General features: G+C 57.4%; 1 protein-coding gene across 1 annotated transcript in view; it reads right to left on the reverse strand.

Annotated features, from left to right (window-relative positions):
- Positions 1–24236, reverse strand: part of RGS12 (regulator of G protein signaling 12) — a 71851-nt gene that overhangs the window by 40143 nt on the left and 7472 nt on the right. The window contains 1 exon segment of the mRNA XM_039837998.1: positions 19072–19188. Within this exon segment, the coding sequence (XP_039693932.1) occupies positions 19072–19188 (117 nt within the window).

A 24236-nucleotide genomic window follows, 5' to 3' on the forward strand; every position in this document is an offset into this window, starting at 1 on the left:
CAAGGCCAGACACAAAACTGGAAATATTCTCAATAATAACATTTGAAAAATAAATCATGAAATGCAAACTTCATAAATAGGAAGAACAGGTTCATTTTGTGTTACGATCATAATTAAAACTAAAGTCTCAGGCTTTAGCAGATGGAACAAAGTGCACTAAGAAATCTCTAACGCATCCTCAAAGTGAAATGAAGCAAGGAGAGAGGGGTGTCACTGAAACCAAAAAGAGACAGAAGAAAGCTGCGTCTGCGAGTGACGCCACGGATGCGGGCGGGACCAGATGCGCGCAGCAAGCAGGGCGGGCTCGGCTCGCCCGCTGAGGGGTCTGGTGGGGGCCTGTGGTGCAGAGCGAGCAGATCCAGAGAAAGTGAAACAAACGTGCTTTTTAAAAGTAGACTTTAATTTTTAAGACAGTTTAAGGTTTATAGAAAAATTATGAAACAGTACAGTAACAAACATGGTTTTTAATATACTCCCGATCCCAAAGAGGTAAAGGGAGTCCCTGAGGGAGAAGAGAAGGGAAGGGAATGGAGAGCAGTCAGCAAAAAAATGCCAAGGCGGCGGGGCCCAGGCTGAGCAGCACCGTCACCACACGGGGATATCCGAGTCCTGGGCAAAAAGCCGCCCAGTGCGGGCCCACAGCTTCCGAAAAATGAGCCCACGCTAGCTAGTATGAGTTCAGAGTCAAAATCCCCTGCCACCCGGGAAAAGCCGCCACGAGAAGGGCCAGCGGGACCACTACCAACAGGATCTCGGACGCTCAGCAGCCCTAAGACAGCCTCAGGAAACCCCGAAATTGTAAAGAAGTAAAAGCTGCAAGAAAGAAAAGAGGAAGTAAGATGCAGACTTGAAAAATAACCCCGCGGAATGTCCGACAGTGAGAACTGCAAGTGTGGAAACGAAACCCTGCACAGAGGTTAACGACAGAGGTGAGGAGGCTGGAGAGCGCGTTTGGGACTTGGAAGATAGGCCTGAAAAGAACCGCGCTGATGGCGGCGCGGAGGAGGCTGGAAGCCGCGGAAGCCCCGGCAGGGCGGGGGCGGGGCGCAGGACTCCCCGGGGAACTCCCCAGGGAGCGCACCGCGGGGACCCACCCGCAAGGGCTCCCCGCCCACGCTGTCCCTTCAGGAACTCCCGGGCTTGCCCACCGGAACAGGCGTCCAGGGTTCCATGTGTCTCAGGGGCCAGCATCTTGCAGGCGGGACTCAAGATCTCCAAGCCACAGCCTCGAATGCATTTCCTTCCCTGTCCCCGACTGAGACGCTGTGGGAGCCCCAAACTCCAAGGACTGAGACGCTGTGCGAACCCCAAACTCCAAGGAACGTGGGGGCATCTGAGGAGCTGGAGGCTGGTGGCCTCTGTGAGCCGACGGTTCTCCTGGAGGGACCAGCAAGGGCTCAGAGGCCTCAGGTACCCCTGCCACCCACCCTGCAGCCACAGAACCGGCTCGGCCTGGTCCTGTCCTGGTTCTAACAAGGCCGGAACCAACGTTGAAACCCAGGACACGCGGCGCACAGCACCGCCTGCGAACCCTTAACCGCTCCGCCTTGAAGCCCCGCCCCGAGCCCCGGACCCCGATGGGTGGGTGGGGGGGCAGCTCTGAGCCGAGCCTTTTCTCCTCTCAAAGCCGGTGCACAGTGGCGGCCTCCGCGCGCGCGCACAGTGAGCGGGGCCTGACACCGCGGTGGAGACGCTGCGCTCACGCCCGGCTGCCCCTAACGCCGGTCAGCGAGAAGGACACGGCCGGACGCCGCGCAGCCCTCCGCTCCTGGTGCCCACCGTCTCGGCTCACAACTGGTTATCCTGGCAACTGTCCACATGCCAACTAGACGTCCTCTCAACCGAAGGCTCAAGGAGTCACGTCTAATAGCGCCGTTTTTACACACATCTGAGAACAGGTGATGACTGTCCCTGGCCAGGTCACTTAACTTGCAAACAAACAATATATAATTACCATAGACCTAATTCTTCCGTTTGCTGGCCAATATTTACTCTGTTTATCAGCACACACCTGGCTGTGGTAGACCATGCCAGCACGGTAAGCGATGTCCAGCTGCCTGCACAGGAAGGGCCCGGGGCACAGAAGCTAAGGAGCGCCGGGTGGGGCTCCCAGACTACAGCTCGCAGCAGGCAGTGCCCACGTGACTAGTGCTAGCAGGGGACGAGGAGCTGCAAGCGGGCAACCCGCCAACAGGAGGGGGTGTGGAAAAGGCAGGTAACCCCAAAATGATTTCTATTTGCCTTGGGATTGATAACTTGTCCGATTCTGACCCAATTACCCTTTTTAAGCCTGGTTTGCCTTTCTTTTGAGTGCATCCTGGCCGACAGGCAAAAGCAGTCCAAAATAGGGAAGGTTCAGAAACCTCCAGAGATAATTCCAGAAGAACACCCCACAGAAGGCGAGCAGGACGAACTTCGGCTCAGTGTGACTCAGAGCTAGGCATTCTCGAAGTCCTGGGTCTGCGCACACTGCTAGACCACCACGAACATCTTTATGAGCTAAGACTTAGCATTTCTCATGCTTATTCTGATACCCAGTACAATTTGTATTAATAACTTGTTTTCATTTTCTGCACTTCTTGGGTTTTTCCCAGATTCTCAAACCCACATGTTCTACTTACAGGAAAAGCAGCCACAAAAACGAGCTGCCAGGGAAAAAAGGTCCCAGTCAGTTATCACTTTTGTCTGCTCACAATTTAAACATATACCATGAGTAGGCGGCCCTGAAAAGGTCTATGATACCCTCCCAGGCTGGAATTCACACTAACGTAAATATATTTGTTTCAAAAGAGCTTACAGAGTGTCTTTGTGATATAATTCAGTTCAGACCGTCCAGTCCTGGGGTGGGCCTCGGACACCAGACGGTACGGAGGACACTGACTTGTGTTTATTCCTGGCAGGAATCTGGACCACACATGTGCCATGGATATTTTATCTTGAATGTTTAGAAAGTTATAGATGATTTATATGAAGAGGGCTATACATCAAGGTGGAGTCTGTTAGTAACACGAGACAAAACCAATTATTAGAATACATCATTTCCAAATTACTTTGATATATAGTAATTAATATACAACAATATAAATGTTCATTTTTGAGCCACTGACAAAATTTCCTACTTTGGACATAAAATATATTAAAAAACCATATATGACGCCTATATAATGAACAAAAGTCCTGCAAGCTGCACAAATGTAGCCAATGTTTTGAATACAGAGAAAAATATAAACAACCCAATGATGAAAAACCTTACTTTAACAATCTAATTTGCATCTAATCTATATTTACTTGACTTATTAAAAACTTGACCACTTAAGTTTTAAGATGACTCCTCACCGGCCCCCGTGGATTAGACAGCAGGTCCCTGTGGGGCAGGGGGACCCCAAGAGCTGGGGCTGTAGGGCCATCAGACCTGAGGGCATGGCGGGGCGTGCACGGGGTGCCGCCAGGTCCCAGCCTGCTGGTGCGATTACGACACTGGGCTCAGCCCCACCCACGCCTGCTCCCCAAGAGCCCAGGGGTCTTTCCACCCAGCCCCAACCCTCTGAGGAACCGTCAGACCAATTCAATGGGCCGGGAGTAGCGTTTGTTAAAACATGAAATAAGATGGGATAGGAGAACGCGAGAGGAAAACACCGTGCGCTCCAGGGTCTGTGCTGTCCTTCCGCCTGGCTCCGGGGCTCTGCGCGTGTGGGCGCGCACAGCACCTGAGTGCGAGGTCCCCCGTGAGTCCCACCGTGGGCTGAGAGCCGGTGCCGGGAGGACCCAGCCCCTCCCATCACCTCCGCCTGCAGCATCGCCCCTCCCTACAGCCCGGCTCACACCTGCGGCCTCACCTGCGGCCTCACCTGCAGCTTCACTCACACCTTCTCAGCTTTCTTTGCCAGGCCCCCTGAGATAGGCCCAGCACAACCATGACGATTGTCCTCAAGGGACACTCCTGGGTCCCTTGGGTATGGGACACGGGAGTGACCTCCCACAGACCTGGCAGGGGCCTGCGCAAAAAAGGCTGTGCTCCATGGCCGCCCCCACACGAGGACTCCAGTGCTCCCCCCAGCTCCAGCTTTCCCCACGTCACACGCGAGGGCGCAGGCGCACACGTACGCGTGCGCACTACCTCTTTCCAGCTGGTTTGACCAAAAAGGACTGGACAGAAGCTCAGGAGGCGATGGAGAGGCACATAGTTTGAAGCCCACACCATGATGTTCACAATAAAGAATTTCTGTGACCCGAGGGACGGTGAGGACCACGGGATGAAGGCACAATGGTGTGTTTGGTGCTACGCAGTGATGAACGGACACAGGCGAGGGATGCGGCTAAGGTGGGCATTGCCATCAGGGCACAGCGCACTACAGTTGGTGATGCCTGAGAGGGAGGCGGACGGGGAGCCACGTGCCTTCAATCGGTGAGAGCGGAGCGCCCAGCGCTCAGAAGCGAACCACGCTTCTCTCTCCAAAGCGTGTGACATACCGCGCATGTCCCAAGGGGCACTTCCATGTTCAGTAAAATCCAAAGAAATCGAATCCGGCCAACCCACAGAGGCAGCGTTTCCCTAAGAATGTAGCAGCTAATGTTGCTGTCGTGCCCTGGGTGACGGCTAAGAGAAGCCATTCCGACACTTTAAAGGTCGGAAGCAGCAGCCTGACGGGGCCACACACGGCTCTGCACCAACCCTGGGGATCCAACGTGGACATCTGGCTTTACGCAAGAATCCCGTAACCCGGCCGCTCCGTCACACCAAGAGCCCCCAGCACAGGGAGTGCAGAGGGGTCCGGGGTGACACCTAGGACTCAGTATCCCAGGACAGCGCTGAATGCCTGCAAGTCAAGTCAGCATGGACACTGGCCTTCAGGAAGTGGCGCCGAGTCTGGTTCCCGGGGTTCCTCTGGTACACGGCACCCCTGCACGTGCCGGAGAGCGGAATCCCAGGACCAAGGGCAGGCTGCGCCCTCCTACCACGCGGGGCAGGGCTCCTCAGAGTCCTGTGGGAGCGCTGGCCCACGTGGGGGACGAGGGAGCAGACGGGCGACACGAGCCAGCTCGTCTGGGCTAGAAAAGAGCCGTCAAACGCCACCGGCCTTGGCGCCCGCGTCTCCAGCACGTCAGCCCACAGAAGGGCACGTCTGGCACGCTGCTCCCAGCCCACGACTCCTGGCAGCCAAGCCCACAGTTCCCGTGTCCACACACGCACCCCGCGCCCCACACGCCTCCAGGCGGTCCCCCCAGAACCCTGGTCGGCCTGGGACCCAGTCTGGGCAGGGCCGAGAGTGCTGGCCAGCGACGCAGGGGGAGGCAGGCCAGGCCGCGGGAACCAGAGCTGCCCCGGGTGACACAGCCGGCCTGACCCTCCCCGCCACTGGGCCCCTTCCTCGTGGTGCTCTCACTGCCCAGGCGCGAACGTGGAGCCCTTCCCTTCGCCCTGGTCTGTCTTGCTGCAGCCTCCCCAGGGCCTCTCTGTGGGGGCCGGTGCGTGTCCACTGCTCCCCCGGAGCCACGCCTGGGATCCTGGCAGCTGGCCCCACAGTCCAGGCCACTGTGGTCCCACTGCCACTCCTAAGTATGCAAGGGGCTCCATGCCGCCTAGAAAAGAAAATTCGACTTTTTTTTATAGCGCCAGTCTATTTTCTCTTCAGATCTTGCACAGAGACCCAGTGCACCAAGAGGTGAAAAGCTGGGGTCTCTGGAGGGTCCCCTCCCCCGGACTCTAGCAGCCCCGAGGCCCCTGACCAGCCACAACAAAGCTGTGACAGCGGACATGCTTCCCAGCCAGTGAGGTGAGCCTCTGCCAAGTGTGCGACACGGGAGAACCCATATTTTATGACTGGGAAGGAAGGATGGACCACAGCGGTGACAAGCCCCTACGCAGCCCAGCCAGCGGAGGCGGGCGCTGAAGGAGGCCGCCATCGCAGCGCGGCCGGCGCTGGCTGCTACGTGCCCGCGTGGTGGCCAGTGCCATGTGACAGCCGAGCAGGGTGGCGGGAGGGGCTCGGGGGCAAAGCGCCAGGCCAGCAGTGCCCTGGGCGGTGGGACTTGCTCCTGCAGCTCCGAGGGTGGAGGGGACAACATGTCCGGCACTGCCATCGCCATGGAGCACTACGCGCTTCTGCACAGCGTTCCGGCTCAGGGAGCCCTCCGGCCCAGGCCCCACGGGACTGCATCCCTGCAGCCACAGTGAGCGTTGTCACAGCCCTGCTGGACTGCCACCTCAGCCACAGCCCTGAGACGGGGGGCTTGCCAGGCATGGCACAGCACCCCATTCCGAGCAAGGGTCCGCCGGACACGCTGGGGGCTCCAGGTGCCAGCCCAAGGTCCAGGGCTGGGGATGGGGGGCACAGCAGTTCGTTAAAGCTGTCTTCCGTGACAATTCGCGTTTCTTGTGGGCTTTCGTGTCTCCTCACTCAGTATCTTGGTAGCATCTGAGGCTGTGACAAGCCATCATGACGTGGTTTAAATATGATGGATCGCTGTGTTTTGGCAAAGAAACATGTGCGTTTCCAAACTCCGCTTAGGCTGCATCTCGCTTTTAAAAAGACGGGGAACCTGTGAGCTGTCCACTTGGTCAGTTCCCACTCTCTGGGGCAGATCCTGCTGGCGCCCCTTTGTGCTCCTCGAAAGATTTGGGCGAATGGTTCCATAAAGGCTTGTGAATCCTCCACTTCATGAGGAGAGCAGCTGACAGGGACCACGGAGCCTTTAAAACGCTCTCACAGAGCGCAGCTCGTACTGAGCGCTCACACGCTCTGGATGGGGCCAGCATTCTCGGGACACCCCCATTCTGAAGATGAACAATTCGGGGCTCAGAAGGAGCGGTAACTTACTTATAATCACAGAGCCGGTGCGGCGGGGAGCCAGCCGGAGCCCTGCTGCCCCTGCTCCATGGGACGGGTCACCGCCGCAGGGCTGGCCCGCCCGATGACTCACGGGGGAAGCACCGCGGCTGCCCTCCCCCCCAGCAGAGCTGCGGCACCTCACCCCCACCTTCCGCCGCGACACGCCGCACGGGAGAGAGCAGGGAGCAGCTCGGTTTCTGCTGCTGAAAATACGACCATGAGACCAGACGGTGTTAACACTCACGGGAACAACGGATTTGCCAGTTTGAGCATTTGCAAAAATTTCGAAAGGAATCCAAGTCATTTACATAGGCAAGTACAAAGGCCAATTTTTTGTGACCTTTTTTTTCACTCAGAATAAAATATTTTCTAAAACTTGCCTTAATAAACTATTGAAATGAAAACACAGCCTACACAGTAGGCGTAGAAATAACTGAGCGGTTAATCGGTCCATTAAGGCTGTAATCTGCCCAAACTCACGTCCCACCCAGGTGTGCGGTGGGGTCGGCAGGACAGCGTCCCTGCCCACACAGCATGGCCACGCGCCCGGGCCCCTCAGGCTGCTCCTGTCCCCAGCACGTCGCCTCTGTCAGTTCCAAAAGGCACCTCAGCGTTTACAGAGCATGTAAAAGCTGCACCTATGTCGTCAGCAGGCATCTTGACCCATCCAACAGACCTATTTCTGTTTTCTATTTAACAGGAAAAATGCCGTTCGTTTTCCTATACCCAACCTCTAAATCCGTCACATCTGAACGAGTCTGTCCCCTCGGTTCTCTACAGAAGGTTCCAGTTAGATATTGAGAAAACATACAAAGATGAAACAAGTCTCAGAAAAGAATCAATTTAAAACTGGTACCTAGTAATTAGTGGCAATCTTCTGTAAATAATTTACATTTATTTTTACCTCTGATCAACATAGCACAGCCATTAGAGAGAAATAAAAATTATTCTTTTTACTTAATCTCAATCCTTTAAAAAATGTTTATAATCAGTTCAACTTTATAAGCTCAGATAATCATCCTTAAATCTGACTGTCAATAGTTCCCTATGTATGTATAGAAACAGAATCGACTCATTACAATTAAAAATGTAAGATATATAATAGTAATTAAGAGCATGACAGATTATAATACTTTTATCTAGTTGAAATTTAACATTTCAACAAAATTCAGTCACCTTTAAGATCTGTTAGCATTACCAATCCACGGTAAGGACCGGGAAAACACCGATGCCTTCTGTCAGGCTGACTCAGTGCGGGCGATGTGGCCCCCCACGAGGCTGGGCTGGACCCTGGCATGACCCGCCCGCCAACTGGCCCAGCTCTGGCTGCTGGTCCGTGGTCTCGACACTGATCTCCAAGGGACTCACCTCAAGCTCCACGATGCAGGCACAAAGGAAACGTTTTCAAAACTCACACTTAAAAGCTACCGTTCACTAAACAGGCTGAAGATACAGCAGTAACCAAGATTTCCGACAACAATTGTGTAAATGACAAGAAACAGCTGGAATAACTTACCTGCTGATCATCTGAAATGTGCGTTTCCTCTGACAACCCTTTTCCCAAATTCATCTTAAGAAAACTTCCGAACCTCACCAGGCACGCAGATCTAAAATACACCATTTAACACCACAGCATGCCTGTGCACGTCAGAAAAGTTTAAAGACATTTCAGATGAAGTTCCATTTAGCTCCCTTCGTAACCCATGGCAACAGGACACTGCAGGAAGCTGTGGTTGGCCAGGGATTCAGACTCTCTCTTATACAAAGAAAAAAAAAGCCGTTTACATAAATCACGCTGTGAGATCATTTTTAAAGTATTTCCTCTACCAAATCAGAAGAATAAAACTTCAGCTGATAGGGGTAATTTCTCAGTCAGTACAACAGCTGCAGAGAATTTGTGTTCTTAGCAGCATGGTGCAGTTCGCACCCTTAATTACAGTCGCTGATTCTATTATAAGCTTCCATATGCATGAGTTTGTGGGTGCCGGCCCACGGGGCACGCATCTCCCTAAACCTGTCCCCTACTCCATCATCTGCGCCGTCTGCTTTCCAGCATGTGACACGGCCTGAACCCGAGGGAATCATGACAGATCCTGGGTTACAAAAGAGAAAGAAGAACGAGGTATCACGGCGCAGCTCCCCGTTAGCGCAACGGAGGTTCAGGGGCAAACTGCTCACGCCCACGTGCGTCCAGCCTCACAGCAGTGGACGTGGGGTCTCATCGGAACAGGCTCCAGGAATCCACCGCGCTCCTGGAACGTCGGAGGGAGCCGCAAATGCGGGGCTCACGGGGACAACAGGCTGGGGCGACGGCCCCAGGGTTCGGGTCAGGTTGCCAGCTGGGAAGGCGCCGAGCCCGCCCTCCCCTTGGCTCTGCCCTGGGAGGGACTGAGCACCCCACACAAGCAGAGTCTGCAACACGGGCCCACGGCTCTGTGTTCAAGGCACACGCACCACGCCTGCCTGCAAGGTCCAGCACACAGAGGGGCTCGGGCTCAAGCATCCTCACATGGCTTTGCTCGAGACAGCATGCAGGGAAATGTGAAAAATGCAGTAGCAGAGGAGGTCAGAGGCCTCATCGCCACCTCACCACCACGGCCGAGCTCAGGGACTGCCCGGCCTGGCGCCCACAGGATGCTGGAGGCACCGAGGGACCGGCGAGGGGGAGGAGAGGGCCAGCCCAGGGCTGGGCAGTGACGGAAGGCTGCGGGCAGAACTGGGACTTCAGGTGAAGAAGCAGGGATGGCAGCAGTAGCCTACGGCTCGCTGGGTGACCAGCCCAGGTGGCCCCGACTCGCCCTCTGCAGAACTGCTCCTCCCCGGAAGCGGGCAGCTGTGACACAGCCACGGGAAGAGAAGCCTCGCTCCCTCCAGCTCCGCTCCCGGGACCCCCATGGTGGCCCGCCTGGCCTGCAGGGGCCTCGCCATCAAGTATCGTGGCCCACCCACCCCCTGCCCCGGGTCACAGGGCTAGGATTCGTCTGAATCAAACACGGCCATTGGGTGGTGGGAAGGAAAAGAGAGGCTGCCACTTACGAACCAGGCCCTGGGCACCCAAACGCCACCAGCAAGCCCCCCTCCCTCCCCAGGCAGAGAAGCTGTGCCTGGAGCCTGCGTGGTATGAACTGTAGGCCCAACCCAGCCCAGAGGGTGGACGAAGTGGACCCAGCACCCTCCCCACTCCCCTGACCCTCATGCTCCCTCTGCCCAGTTCACCCTTCAACACGCAGTGCACCCACATTCACACACGTGCGGCCACACACATACACCTGCCACCCACACCTTGCCCACATGCACTTGTGCCTGCATACGTGCGCCCACACACATACATGCACTTTCCTTTTACCTTGTGCACCCACCCACACATGTGCACTCACTCACATGCACACGTGCACTCACCCACACATACATGTGCGCTCACACACACACGTGCCCCCCACACACACACACTCTCAGAGAAAACATCGGCGGGAGAAGCACGCAGTTTTCACGGGTGGTCAGTGGAACCTGTGCCCGCAGCCTTGGTACTTCTTACTGGTCCCCAAGGGGCATCTACTAGGTCAGAGAGCTTTGGAGGACGTGGTGGTGCCCGGGCCGGAGCGGAGGACAGCAGCATCCTGGACCGATGCCCGCAGAGCCTACCCTGGGCCACCAGTGACTAAGAAGGGAGGTGGCCTGCAGGACCCCAGCTGGGACGCGGGGGATGCAGGCTCCGGGGGACCGAGGGGCCCAGGGTAGCTCCTAGGTGCCCAACTTGTTTTCCTTTTAAGCATTTAGGCAAGAACGTCCCCGTCCTCGCAGAAGCAGCGGTGTCCTCTGGTCCATGTGGCTGTCACATTCAGGTGACAAAGGGGACCGGCCCTGTCAGGTTCCAAGCGCTGCTACCCCTCAGGTTCCCCTGTCCCTCCCGGGCCTTCTCTGTCTCCCCATTTGCTGTCAACCTCCTCTGCTGTCTGTAGGAAGGAGTGGGAGGGATGGGGCCAGGAGTCTGGGGGCCGACTCCCCTGTGCCAGATGGCACCCTGAGTAGCCTGAGCCTGGCTTCCTGGGGACGGAGCAATGCCCGGATGCCAGAGCTCCCGAGTCCCAGGAGCCACTGCGAGCAAGTGTCCAGGACAGGTGGCACCGGCCGCTCACCAGCAATCTTCCGTCCGTCCTCCTCACGCCCCTGGCTGCGATGGCCCCGGGCCCCGGAGCCCAGCGCAGCCCCTGACGAACAGGCTGATTGCAGCCTGGGCACGAGAGGAAAGGCTGGGCCAGGCGGCAGGGCGCGAGGCTGCCCAGGCTCAGCCCGGCAAGACTCTGCGCTGCTGGAAGCAGCAGGGCAGGGTCAGCCTGGGGTGCCCCCCTCAGTGCGCCCCCAGGCCTGCCTGGCCTCCGCCTGAGATGCCGCGCGGTGCACTCCAGTGAGAGCGCGTGGCCCGATGCTGGCCAGCTAGCTGCATTGGGGACCGGCAGGCGGGGCCGTGGGCGGGGCCGTGGGCGGAGCCCTGCGGGCAGGGGCGGGCCAGACAGGACACGCGTGAGAGGAGCGCAGGTATCCGGGTATCCGCGCAGGGACAGCGATGAGCCGCCCTGAGGGGTGTCCGGACCGGGATCCGCCAAGAGGTCCCCCTTCCTCTAGGTCCCCTCACGGCGGCCATGAGTCACTGCCCCAGGCCCACGCCACTCTCAAGGGGAAGGGCGCGTCCTCCTGAAGGCCCTGGCCCCTTCAGGACTTCCCGGTCCTGGACGCGGCTGGAACCTGCGGGGACAGACACACCTGCCCGACTACAGGGCGAAGTGGCAGAAGGAAGATGAGAGCAGAAAGCAGGGACACCCTCGGATGGGGCTCCCGTCGGTCCTGCGGACCCGCTCTCCCCCGCGGGCGGGGGCCAGGCCCCCCCACCACACACGCAGATGGCCAGGGCTCTCCAGCAAAGACGCCGCGGGGCTTGCCAAGACGATGAAAGGCGGACATAGGCCGAGGGAGGGTCCGCGGCCCCCCGGGGAGGTGCTCAGGGAACCGCGACACGGCCTTGCCCTACCCCATGCCTCCCCAGGCTGGGCCTGGCTGTGACCCCTGAGGCCCCCCAATGCCAAGCCATCCCTGATCCCAGGTCAGGAGTCTCTCCATTTGCCAGCTCCCTGGCCCGGGCCCCATCCCTCACCTGGACCACATGGCCTATAACCCTGTCTCCCTCTCTTCCCAGCCCCCACTGTCCATTCTCCACTCGGAGCCCACAGAGACCCTTTCAAAAGTAGCTCACGACACTCGCCTGTCCCACGTCCTACCTGCTGCTGTGCACACGTGGCACATCCATGTGTTTAGTGTTTGCAACCGGCTGGAAGGCCAGCTCCACGAGGCCAAGGGTGGTTGGTTATCGTTTTTTCCACTGCCAGAATAACCCGACATATAGTAGGTGTTCAATGAACACTCAGTGAATAAGACACTCAAGGCACTGAGAAATTCTAGTACGTGCCTAAGTTAATAAAGTCTTAAAGAGAATTAAGATAATTTCCTATGCAAATGGCTTAAAGGGTAGATGAGTACATGAAAGATGAGAACAAGCAAAAACTCCTATTAAGTTAAATTCTCCCAGAAATAGCAAAGAACAAACTTAATAAATAAGGTTTTTTAAAAAGCTTGTTTTGAAATGTCTATATAGGTTGCACTCTGGATCATGTGATCTCCCCAAACTGTGCCCAGCCTCCCAGAGGCGAGCGGCAGCTGGTAGGAATGACCCAACCACCCAAGTGGCCAAAGAAGGCAACGGTGGCCTCAATGAGTCTCAGGTCCAGTGAGGGTTCCCCGGTGGGCTCCGGGTGACAGCTCCCTGACAGCAAGCACAGCAGCAGCTCGGAGCAAAGCACTGCACTGAGGACGGGTGCCACCCAGGAAGCCACTGCAAAGGCCCCTTCCTTGTCTGCCTACCACGTCCTGCCTCCCTCTTCCCCACCAGCCCCCTACAGAGGGAAGTTGGGACAAGTTCTGGGAGGAAACCGCGTGGCCTCGGCGCCCCCTGCTGTCCAGGTCCGGTACTGCCCATTCCGGCCATCAACACCTGGGCTCCCCGGGCCCAGCTCAAGTGCCAGCAACAAGCTGGCTCCTCTGGCATGTGCTCTGCTAGACCGCGATGCACAGGAAGGGCCAAGACGGAGGGGGCTGAGGGTGCCGTGAGGGGCCGAAGGAGCCGTTAGGGCTGCGGTGAGGAGCAGGGGCCTTGGAGTGCATCGGGTCTGGGACGCTGGGGCTCCTGCCAGCGAAGGAGTCCAAGGGCAGCAGGGCAGGTGGGCCTGGCACTTGCCGGAGGCCAGTCTGGGAAGGGGCCATGGGAAAGGGCTGGAGGACCCACCCATAGTCTGGAGGACAGTGGAGAGCAGGGCTGGGCCCTCTCCTCCTCCCAGGGCCCGCCTCCCACTCAGCCCTGGTGCCCAGAGCACGCCTGCCACAGCCGCCCCACCCAGGGCTCGGCAAGCTTGCTCGAGAGGCCAAGAGTAAATGCCCCAGCTTTGTGGGTGAGACACCCCGTTTCTGCCACTCAGCTCTGCCCTTGCGGTGTGAGAGCAGCAGACGTGCGAATGTTGTGACCCAGTAACACTGTGTGCACAGGGCCTGGCCCCAACCGCCGCCCCTCTGCCCAGGCCGGCCCCGCCCCTCTCTAGTCCAAAGCGTGGTGGCCCCTCCAGTCTTTGGGAACCCAAGAGCTTCAGCTGGAGAAGGTGGCTGTCTGGCCTCCAGCGGCCTGCACTGCCATCCTGGTGAGCCCCACAGCTTTCCAAACAGGCCACGTGACCTCCTGCAGGGGGGCAGCGCCCCACCCCTCCAGGCGCTGGACACGGGCGAGGCGCTCTCTCTCTCGGCTCCCACGGGCCTCCACCACACGGGGGAGAAACCCGAGGTCTCAGCCTGGCTCTCCCTCCCTCCTGTTCCTGGAAATACTGGCTGTCCCCTGTCCTAAGGCCTGCATGCGCCTCTTAGCCTCAAGGCCTTGGCATGAACGGTCCCTCCTCGGAGCAGCTGCCCGACCATGGCACACAAGGGAGCCCCATCTCTCTGCCACACACCCGGCCTTGCCCCGAGTGCCATCACCCTGCCCGGCATCTTCCTGTTGAGACCACCTGTCCGGTTGTCTCTCACCTGGAGAGCGACGTCCAGAGAGTAGGGCACACCCCCAGCTGCAGGAACGGCACGGGACGGACGGAGGCTGGAAGGACAGACGCACAGACCCAGCGGCCCGCCCGGAGCTCCCACGTCCAGCGAGAGGCAGCACGTGTGTCTGGTGTCTGCCCGGGAGCGCGGCTCTGAAGCCAGCCTGCCTGGGGAGCGGGCTTCGTGGCCTGGGACAAGTTCCTTAAGCCCTGGCAGCAGCACCTTTCCACAATTTCCCGCCCCGTAAAGCAGAAATACCGGAAGTTCCTGCAGCGCAGGGGTCACCGTTGTGTCTACAGCGACGGGGCAGGCTGTGGACCCAGGCAGACGCCGTGGGCCTCGTGTGGCATCTGTCAGTGCGGGCCGTGGTGAGCCCCACTGCACGGGCCCTGCGGGGTGGGGCTGCCTCAGGAAGCGGGCACCGCCATCCTCACCACATGACCAACAAGGACCTTCCCTCTTTCCCACGGCCCGTCACTAGCTCGTGTCTTCTCTCTCCACGTGCCCTGGGTCCCTCGGTCCCATCTTCCTCTCCCAGGCTCATCTGCAAAACCCTAACCCTAGCTGCCAACGGCACCCACTCCAGCAGCTCGCCGGGGCGGAAGAGATACATGCGACCATGCTAATCACTTTATTTCAAACTCAGAAAAGAGCACAAAGTGAGAACGTCTGCTCCCATGATTCATCACAAGGTGGAGCCCGAGCCGCCTGGCCCGGGGCCTGACGAGAAGCAAAGCGCGGTGACTCTAGCCTCCTCTGTGGTTCCGCGCTGAGCACAGGACCACAGGCCACTCCTTCGCCCGGGCTGTTTTCCATCTCTACGAGCGGGGCGGGACGGGCGCGCTGCTGTGTCTGCCCGCGCTGTGCCACGTGTCCCCGGGGCGCCTGCGGCACGGGTAAATGGCAGTTTGCCCTCCCCGTGTGGTGGGACAGCCAGGCTGCTCCAGTTCCGGAGCTTAGGGCTCCTGCTGTTTGGGTCCTTGTGCCCGCCTCGTGGGGCCCAGGATGCGGATGTCAGGAGGGGCGGAAGCGCCGGGTCACGGGGCATTTTATCTTCAGACACAGCTGATACTGTCAGAGCTCCCTCCGCCGCCACCAGTGGTTCCCGAGAGTTCGGACTGCTTCTCATCCACACCATCTGATACCGTCCATCCCTTCCGCTTCGGCCACTCACTGTGGCTGACCTTGCACCCCCTCGCCCCCCGCCCCCGGTGACTGACGTGGTTGGAATCCTTTCCACGTGTGGCTTTGCCACTGGGGCACCATCTTGCAGCGAATGCCTGTCTGAATCTCTGGCCCACTTTGCTCCTCAGGCGCTCTCGGGGTGAATGGGCCTGCGGGCTCCCTGTGTTGCAGACGCCTCCCCGCTTCCCACTAGTGAGGGTGTGTCTGGATGATGCAGGTTCCTAAGAGCCACTCAGGCAAAGTCACTGACCTGTGCCTTTATGGTGAGTGCTCTGTGTCTGGCTTAAAAGGCCTCTCCCTCCCCGACACCGTGAAAATGTGTGTCCACACTATCCCCCGGTCACTCAGCTGCCCGTCAGTGAGCTCTGCAGCTCAGGGGGATCCACTGCTTCCGTGGCGCGGGGAGACCGGGTTCCTCCCTCCCTCTCTCTCCCCCTCCCTCCCTCTCTCTCTCATCCCCATGGATCTGCACCTACTCCGGCGGCACCGACCCGCTCCAGACGTTGGGCTGAGTGGGCTCTTCCGCCCCATATCACCTGCGTATCCCGGACCCACGTTTTCAGTCTTAAGTTGCTCTCACTTTGTGATAAGTTTTGACAGCTGATAGAGGGCATCCTCCTACCTGCTTCTTCTTCAAGAATGTCTTGGCTACTCTTGGAGCTTTGCGTTTCCATGGAAATTTTAGAATCATCTTGGGATTTTGATTAAAATCGCATTGAATCTATAGGTCCTTTTCTAACTGTATCCACACCTAATTTTTGTATATTGACCAGCAACCTTGCTAAACACATTTATTAATTTTAATAATCCATAGATTCGTTTGGATTTTCTATATTACGATCGTAACAGGTGAGAACAGTTTCTAACTCCTATTGTTCTGACTTTGAAGTGTGCCGGCTAGGACTCGCGATAAAAACGGAAGCAGAAGAGGTCACGGCAGACATCGTTCTCTTGCTCCTGGTCTCAAAGGGAAAGACCTCATTCGATGCACGCTCTAGTGGTTTTTTTGTAACTTTACCAGATGCAGGAAGTTCCCTTTCATTCCTATTTTAAGCTTTTTTAACCATGAATGGATACTGAATTTCACCCAATGCCTTTCCTGAGATGATATCTGATTTTTTCTACTTTACTCTGTTAATGTGGTAAATTACCTCGATTGATTTTTCACATGTTGAGAAAACACTCTGTGCTCGGAATAAACATGCGCTGCGGGGCTCGGCTCCCACCTAACCACGCTGAGGTCCCTCTCGCCTGCGCCCACCGGTGAGCCGCCCTCCGCTGCCTGTCAGGACTGGGTGCCTCATAAAACGAGGTGGAGACAACCCCTCTCGACTTATTCTTCTGCCAGCTTGCTGGTTTTCTGCCTCATTCATTTCCGGTTTTGCCTTCATCACTGGCCAGCTCCAGCCCTTTGCATCTGTTTTCCAGCCCCTTCTCTAACCGCCTGAGATGACTTTCCAGTGACCTTGGTTTCTAACGGATGCATCGAAAAGCGAGACCCGTTCCTGCGAGCCCATCTCAGCTCCATGCCACGGGTTCAGATGTGTGTCTTTTCATTATCATTCAAAGCGTCCTGATTTCCGTAGTGATTCCCCCTGGATCCCGGGTCCCCCAGCAGCGGCTCACTGACACCCAGACGGCGGAGCAGCTCTGCCACACCTGCCGGTGGCAGAGGACACCCTGTGGGAAGATCTCCCATGTTTGTTCCGACTTGCTGCTTTGTGGTCCAGCACATGGTCAACTTTCATAAATGTTCAAACAGCCCTCCATCTAAGTCTGCCTCCAGGAGAACCCAAAACGTGCCAGGGCCCAAGGGACCCCAGGCAGGGGCCTCGAAACTGGACTTGTGCAGAGGAGCCGGCATCGGCGGCGAAGGGGAGACAGAGGCCACTGGTCGGCCGCGGCGCGAGGGGACGTTAGCGACAGAGGCTGGACGGCTGAGCACCGGGGAAAGGCGGGAGGAGAAAGCGGGTGGCTCCGGGGAGGGGGCTGCGCAGGGTGCGGAGGCCAGAGCACGGGGCCACCGCAGGGGCTGCCCAGCACACGCCCCAGGACCTCGGACGCCGTGGCCGGCAGGCTTATCCCCTGAGAAGCAGTGTGGAAGTTACGTGTAGCTTCCACATTTTGAAATCTCCAGGCAAAACATTAGCAAAGATGCAATCTCGTGTTTCTAACGCACTATTCTGACAGAAGAGGCTCAGGGTGTGGTAGAGACCGCGTGCTTTGCAGCCAGCTGGCTTAAGAACGTTGAACCTGCCTGTCATGTACAAAATGGAGATAATGACAATCTCTCTTTGCCAGGCTGATCGGAAGATCAGGGATGAAAGACAAGGGAGCGCGGCTGCCCTTGACTGAGAAGCAGATCACGGCAAACACCTTGGTTGTTTGTCTGGAAAGTCACAGCATTTCCTCTCGGAAGAAGAGAAGCTGCAACAATGGCCGATTGGCCTCTGGTCCCAGATCCACACGCGGAGAGCACAGGGCAGAGCACAGGCCGGACCCGCACGGCCGGCACCCAGCAGTGAGCCGCTCCGCCTCCTGGAGTCTCAGACACCCTTCTCCAAGGAAGACACAGACACGACACTCGGCAAAGTCCCAAACTGAAAGCACAGACGACCGAGACCACCTTCCAGCAGGGACCACCGCAGCTCCCGGGGTCCCCAGCCTGGCCGGCCGGGCCTGTGGGAGCATGGGCACGCACCATGGGCACGCACGTAGCCTGTTTTCTCCGTGACAACCTGGGGCGTCACTGGAGCCCATCCTGACCAGGCCTGACCAAACACAGTGCCTCTCCTGAAAGCCTTCCAGTGACCTGACGCCACTCAGGCGAGCCGCAGGCTCCTGTCTGCGGCCACTGAGCACCAGTCCCCCCGCCTCTGCCCTGCAGCCCCCCCTCACTCTCTGCAAACCTCCCAAACCCAGCCCGAGTCTCAGTTCCCAGCAATCCCAGTTTCACAATGGAACAAAAATTAACTTACCGCTGAAGAAGACACGACCGAAGTCATTGTATTCTAGGTTACTATCATCGAGCCCATAACAGATCATCTTAATTTTTAAAATATAACTAGACTCGAGCAGGGATTTGTACCCCCATATCCACAGTGGTACTATTCACACCAGCCAAAGGTGGGAGGGAACCGGCGTCCATCGACAGATGGATAAAATGTGCCATCCACACAAGGGAACAGCATTCAGCCTTGAAGAGGAGGGAGATTCTCTCGCATGCTACAACATGGATGAACGTGGACGACGTCATGCTAAGTGAAATAAGCCAGACACGAAAGGGCAGATACCGCACGATTCTACTTATATGAGGTCCACAGAGGAGGCAAATCCATAGAGGCAGAAAGCAGAGGGACTTAGGCTAAACGGTGTCCACGCTGGCTCGCCAGCTGCAAAGCTACAGCACACCAACGCACGTGTCAGCACGGGGGCGCGGGGCAGGACACGGAAACTCTCTGCGCCTTCAGCCTAACTTCTCTGCAAACCGAAAATCGCTCTAAAAGTCCAATAAATTTTCAAGAAATAAAGATCAAAGAAAAGAACCACACCAACTGATCCTATCGTATCTGTGCAGCAGTGTCACGCATTTTAAAAAGGGTGACGCTAGGCCCTTCGGCATAGACTCGTGAGAGTTAAACAAGTTCACGTTTATAAACTGTTTGTAACAGCATCTGGCACAGAGAAGAGAACGCTGTGGCAGTCCGGGGCCACGTGCAGGGCGGAGAAGGACCCGGATGCCACAGGGGAGGTCTGGGGCCACGTGCAGGGCGGAGAAGGACCCGGACGAGCAGTAGCCCGTAGTGGTTTCCAGGGGCGAGGGGAGCAGAATCAGGATGGAATTCAAAGGAGATTCGAATGTATCTGTAAGATCGATTTTCATTTCTAAAACCCCGAAGAATAAAAGAAACACTAAAATGATTACCTCAAGGTCATCGAGGGAGCGAGTGACACTAAATCTCTTGGCTCTCCCGAATGATCTCCGAGCAGAGGTGCGCTGAGAAGTCTGAGCGAGTCCGAGTCCTCGCCCCGATTTTGAGCCCTGAAAACACAAAGAAGAAGTAGATCAAGTTGCCTCCTGGGGAAGAGATGTTTAGCTTTGCCTGACGGAGAGAACAGAGGGCCAGCTGGACAGAGAACGTGGACGGTCATCCCAGGGCGCCCTTTGTGGTGTGCAGACGTCACCGCGGTGAAAAATGCAGAGTTGAAACAAAGAGCCCTCCGGGATTCATTTGCTCCACCCCTTCCAATGGGGCACCCCAGAGAATGACCCCCAGCCTCAACCTCGTCCATCACAAGGGGGTCATGACAGCCACCCCCAAAGGCTGTCACCAGAGCAAATGAAACAGTGTGCTCCAATGTTTGTGAAAGCACAAAGTGTGTGATAAGCAGAATAATTATTAATAGAAAGGCTGGTTTTCAGCAAGGTTGTGCTTTTACATAATTTTGTAAGCATCTGGGAAATTGAAGAATCCCTAGGCATTCAGCAGCGTCTGAACACCAATCCAACTCAGGTGCAGGCAATAACCGGCCACAGCAACATCCTGCTCTTCCTCTGGCAAATGACCAGAACTATTGATGGCTATTACATCAGACATTTCTCCAGCAAATAAGTTTTGATCAGCAAATAAGTCATCACATCTTTAAAATAAAAAAGCCTCACAGCTAAAACCCTCTGACTTCCTGGGTACTTGAAATCCTAAGAGCACTGGGGGAAAGGCGAGAGGGAGGCCGAGAACTCTGGGGAGAGAGGACTCCCCGGGGCTGGAGCCAGACCCCCAGGAGGCTCAGAAGCCCTCACCCTGAAAGTGACCCGCACCACAGAGGTGCCAGCGAGCGCGCGTACGGAGGTGGGCAAAGTAACCCACAGGGTGATCTGGTCACAAATTCCCAACTGGCAGGTCCTGGTGGGGGCCCCGCCCCAGGCCCGTGCCTTCTGCTGTGGGAGCCGGCACAGTCCACTGGGAGTGTGCGTCCAGGTTAACTAGCCTCCGAATACCAGGAGTGACACCCTCAAAGGCGGTGCTAACCCTCAGGAGAGCACATAACCTTGGTAACCAGCCCGTAACCCAGTCCCTGCCCGGCTCTCCCCCTCCTCCGTGCCGTCTTCCTTACGTTCCCTCCTTAATTCCAAATGCATGAAAGAAGCTGCAAACTGTTATTCTCCAGAGCATCTGAGAGCTCGGTCCCCGGCACATGCCGTCGGGTTGGCTCAAATAACTTCTCAGAATTCTCTACAGGTTTGGACGTTTCTCACATCAGCAAAGGAGAGAACCTTTCTGACCTCAGTAATGAATGTATCAGGTCGAAAGTGCGATCCCCAAGAGGAAGGGCTGACAAGTTGGACCCCATCGAAGTTGAGAACTTCTGTTCATCGAGACACCGTAAAGCACGTGAAACAGTAAGCCAGGAACTGGGAAGGCGCACACACGTACACACACAGACTCCGCAAAGGACTGACGACCAGTACCTATAACTCCAATCACAGAGAAAAAGATGACCCAGAGGAGACGCAGAGAAACGGTAAGCAGGGCCCGCGACCAAGAGAAAATCCTAATCTTGGTGATCAAGGGAATGCAAGCTGAAGCCGCCATGAGCTGCCACACGACGACCGGACTGCCAGCTTCTTGAGAAGTCTGACCGCGGCGGGTTCCGGGCGGGTTCTGGGAGGCTGCGGAGCATCTGAGCCCCTCACGGTGAGGGACTGTCGGGGGACAGCGGGATGCTTCTGCAGGGGGAGGGCAGCCTGAGCAAATGTCACCCAGACTTGGGACCTGGACTCAAAGTCCCCAGGCCTTAGAACTTGGTGGTTACATCATGCTGGGATGCACGGGAAACGCCAGCCTACGGCTGCCTCCCCGGGCAGGGGTGAGGCTGGGAAGACAGCTGGGAGGAGCCGGTCTCACTCCCCCGGGGCACTTTCTGTGTTGCAAGGGTGAACCCAGGTGCTCCCCTCTGTCCTGAAGGAAAATCTGCCTAAAGAACAGAGGTTTCTCCCCGCCCGTCACGGGGAGCACGTGCATAAGCTCCCACTCCTGTTTTCAGGGTTCCTCGCCTGCAGTACAATCCTGGTAGAGTGACACCTGATGTGGCTCTCCCTGTGTCGCCCCAGGGTACGAACTGGGCAGGGGGAAGCCAGCAAGGTCATCTTCAGCAAGGAATGAAATCTGTCCCCACTTCGGAAGCCTGGTGTCGACTTGTCGACTGTCAATGTGAACGAACACAGGAAGTAAACCGGAACACCCCGCCCCTCACGGCGACGGTGGGCGCTGCGGCAGACCGGCCGCTCACGCCTCCGACGAACCCGAGAAACCCCTCGCACGCAGCTGGAGACGTGCCCGGAGCGCCCCGGCCGCGTCATCGGTCACCCAGTCTCGTTAGTGGCCGTGTGTGCGCGTGCGCACGTGCCTGGGTGTAGCGTTACATCACACAATGAAATATTAAATGTTAACCCAGTAAAATGAATGAACTGCAGCTACGCATAATATCACAAATAAGTCTTTGACATGATGACGAATGATAAAAAACAAGCTGCAGAAGACTGGGTTCTGAAGCCATTTTCATAAAGCTGCGGCAGCAGCAATAACCGAGCGACACACTGTCGCGGGGTCAGACACACCGGCACTTCTGGAAGGAGCGTGCTTAGCTCTGAACATTCTCAGTTTTTCTGGAAACCACACCAACCCTGTGGCCTCCAGCTCCCCGTCCTGCCAACGGTCCGGCCTCTCCAGGAAGCCCCGCCCTGCCTTTCCAGGGCGGCTTCTCCAGCCCACCCCTCTCTGGCAGCCTCCCAGGCACCCTGAGCCCCCAGCTAAGCCATCCGGCTAAAGAAGCTCCTTGCCTGGAGCCAGTGAGGAGACAAGAAGCCCAGCCAACAGGGGAGTTCACCTCCCTGGTGATCTGGCGCAGGGTGACGCCATGTGGCCCGTGGGCGCCGTTTGCACAGGGTCGTGATCGAAGCGGCTCTCTTCACTGGGCTGTGGCTATATTCTCCAGACCTCTTTTGATCATCTATTTTAAAACTTCCCGTCATTGTACTAGAAAAAGTACACAAGATCTGTTTGCTGAACGCAGTGCTCTCCTGTCTGGAGAGCTGACGAGCCTGTCGCCAGCTCTGCCCCAGAAACACAGTTGTGGCCTCTGGGGCCAGGCCTCGCTTCGCTCCGTTAGAGCTCCCTTAGCACTCAGCCACCTTTCGCCTAACTGATAATTCCTTACACTAAATTTCCCTGTGCCATCACTGGTGCACAGCAGGGCACGGAAGCCACCGTCACCACGGAGAGGAACCCAGGGTGGCAGGGCCCTGCGCGACCTGAGGTAGGGGTTATGTGTGAATGCTCTGTATGTGCCCTACGAGAGAGGCATCGGATCGCGACCCTGCCTAATCTCGATGGCTGAGCCTGAGACGAGTCACTCAGCCCTTGGGGACCGGTCCTTCACTTCCAGAGCACAGACCACAGCGTCCCAGTGTCCAGGTTCCCTGAGGTCAGAACCCGCTGTGAGCCACCTCAGACAGTGCACAGGGGGCCTCCAGCCGGTGCCAGTGGACGCGGGGGGGCCCTGCAGCCCACGAGGACCCGCACGAGCCCCGCGCTCACCAACGCAATCATTCACGACTCACTGGCCAGCGAGAAAACCCGTCTGCAGGATCCGCACTCAAAGGGAGGGCGAGTTATGAGATGAGCCGCGGCTGGAGGGGTCGGTGAAAGGCGGGGGAAGGGCCGTTACACAGTCGTCATGGAGATGTGAGGTGCAGTGCAGGGGACATGGTCAACAGCACTGTGATAACTGCGTACGGTGTCGGGAGCACAACATTTATGGGGGTGATCCCTTAGTGTTTGTATAGATAGCGAATCACTGTGTCGCACGCCTGAAACTAATATAATAGTGTATGCCAACCGTAACTGAAAAATAAAAAATACTAAAAATGAAGAGACGGTGAATTCCCCAATTTCAAATAACATTTTAGCCACCTCCCAGGGCCTTCCCTCCCCAGCCCACTGCCCGCCCAGGTCCCACAAGGAGGCGCCCGGGGGAGGCTCGGTGCGCGTCCGGCCCACAGCACGGGTGGCCTCAGCGGGGAACGGAGGGGGACAGAGGGGAAAGAGCCCGAGGCCCAGCCTGCGGCTCAGACCACAGGGCGGGGACTCTGGCACGCACGAGGGCAGAAGCCCCACTAGCGCCACCAGCCAAGGAACGATGACAACTGTGTGGATCAAAACAAAAAATCCATTTTCAGATACACGAGGTAAAACCACAGGAGGTCCGCCATCTGCTCCATTTCTGAATTTTCCTTAGTGAGCTTTATAGTGAAAAATAGTAAGGCTCGGGACGGGGGCGGGCCTTAAACAAAACATTCATCAAACACCACAGCACCAGCCCACGCCCTGCGCAACCCTGACCTGGCCCCAGCCGGCCAGGAGCCCGGCCTGCTCCTGAGACGACGGCTGACACAGAAAAGGCACTTTAGAGTCGCAGAGGGCCTCTGAGGAAAGCGCCTCTGGAGCGAAGTGACCTCAGCGCAGCTGTCCTCTCAGCTAGAGTCTCCCGCAGGCCCGGCCCGCAGTACCCCGCAGCTGGCCGCCCTCTGCTGAGCTGCGCCCCAAGTGAGGGTGACCCATCCCTCTGGGGAAGGGGACAAGTGGCGCTAGGCCAAGCCTGGCCGAGCCGCCTGATGCCATCAGCAAGGAGCCGCTGCCGAGTCCGGCTGGCATGGCTTCCGCAGCAGGGCGTCCTCCGTGAGGGAAACAGGGCCGGCATCGGCCCCAGGGTGAAGCTGCGTCCTGCTGTCAACAGTCCCTGTTCTCCAGAGATGTTCCCACAAGGGCGTGCTGCCTCGGCCACCGGGGTGAAGACGTGGGCCAGAGACACAATGGGCTTCGAAGAGGCCATGGGGACAGGGCCCTCCCAGGCTCTGGCAGCAGGAAAGGATGGGAAGGCAGTGGGGGGAGCCTCGCTGGGGCTGTGAGAGGTCAACGGCCCTTCCGCCACCGCCCGTCCCCCAGACGTCCCACCCAGGACCCCGAGAGAGCCGGTGGAGCCACGGTCAGCTCAGGGACGAGAAGGCTTGAGGGAGCCGAGCGCGCCAGG

Source organism: Pteropus medius, unplaced genomic scaffold, assembly GCF_902729225.1.
Source record: "Pteropus medius unplaced genomic scaffold, Ma_sr-lr_union100, whole genome shotgun sequence".
Lineage (NCBI taxonomy): Eukaryota > Metazoa > Chordata > Mammalia > Chiroptera > Pteropodidae > Pteropus > Pteropus medius.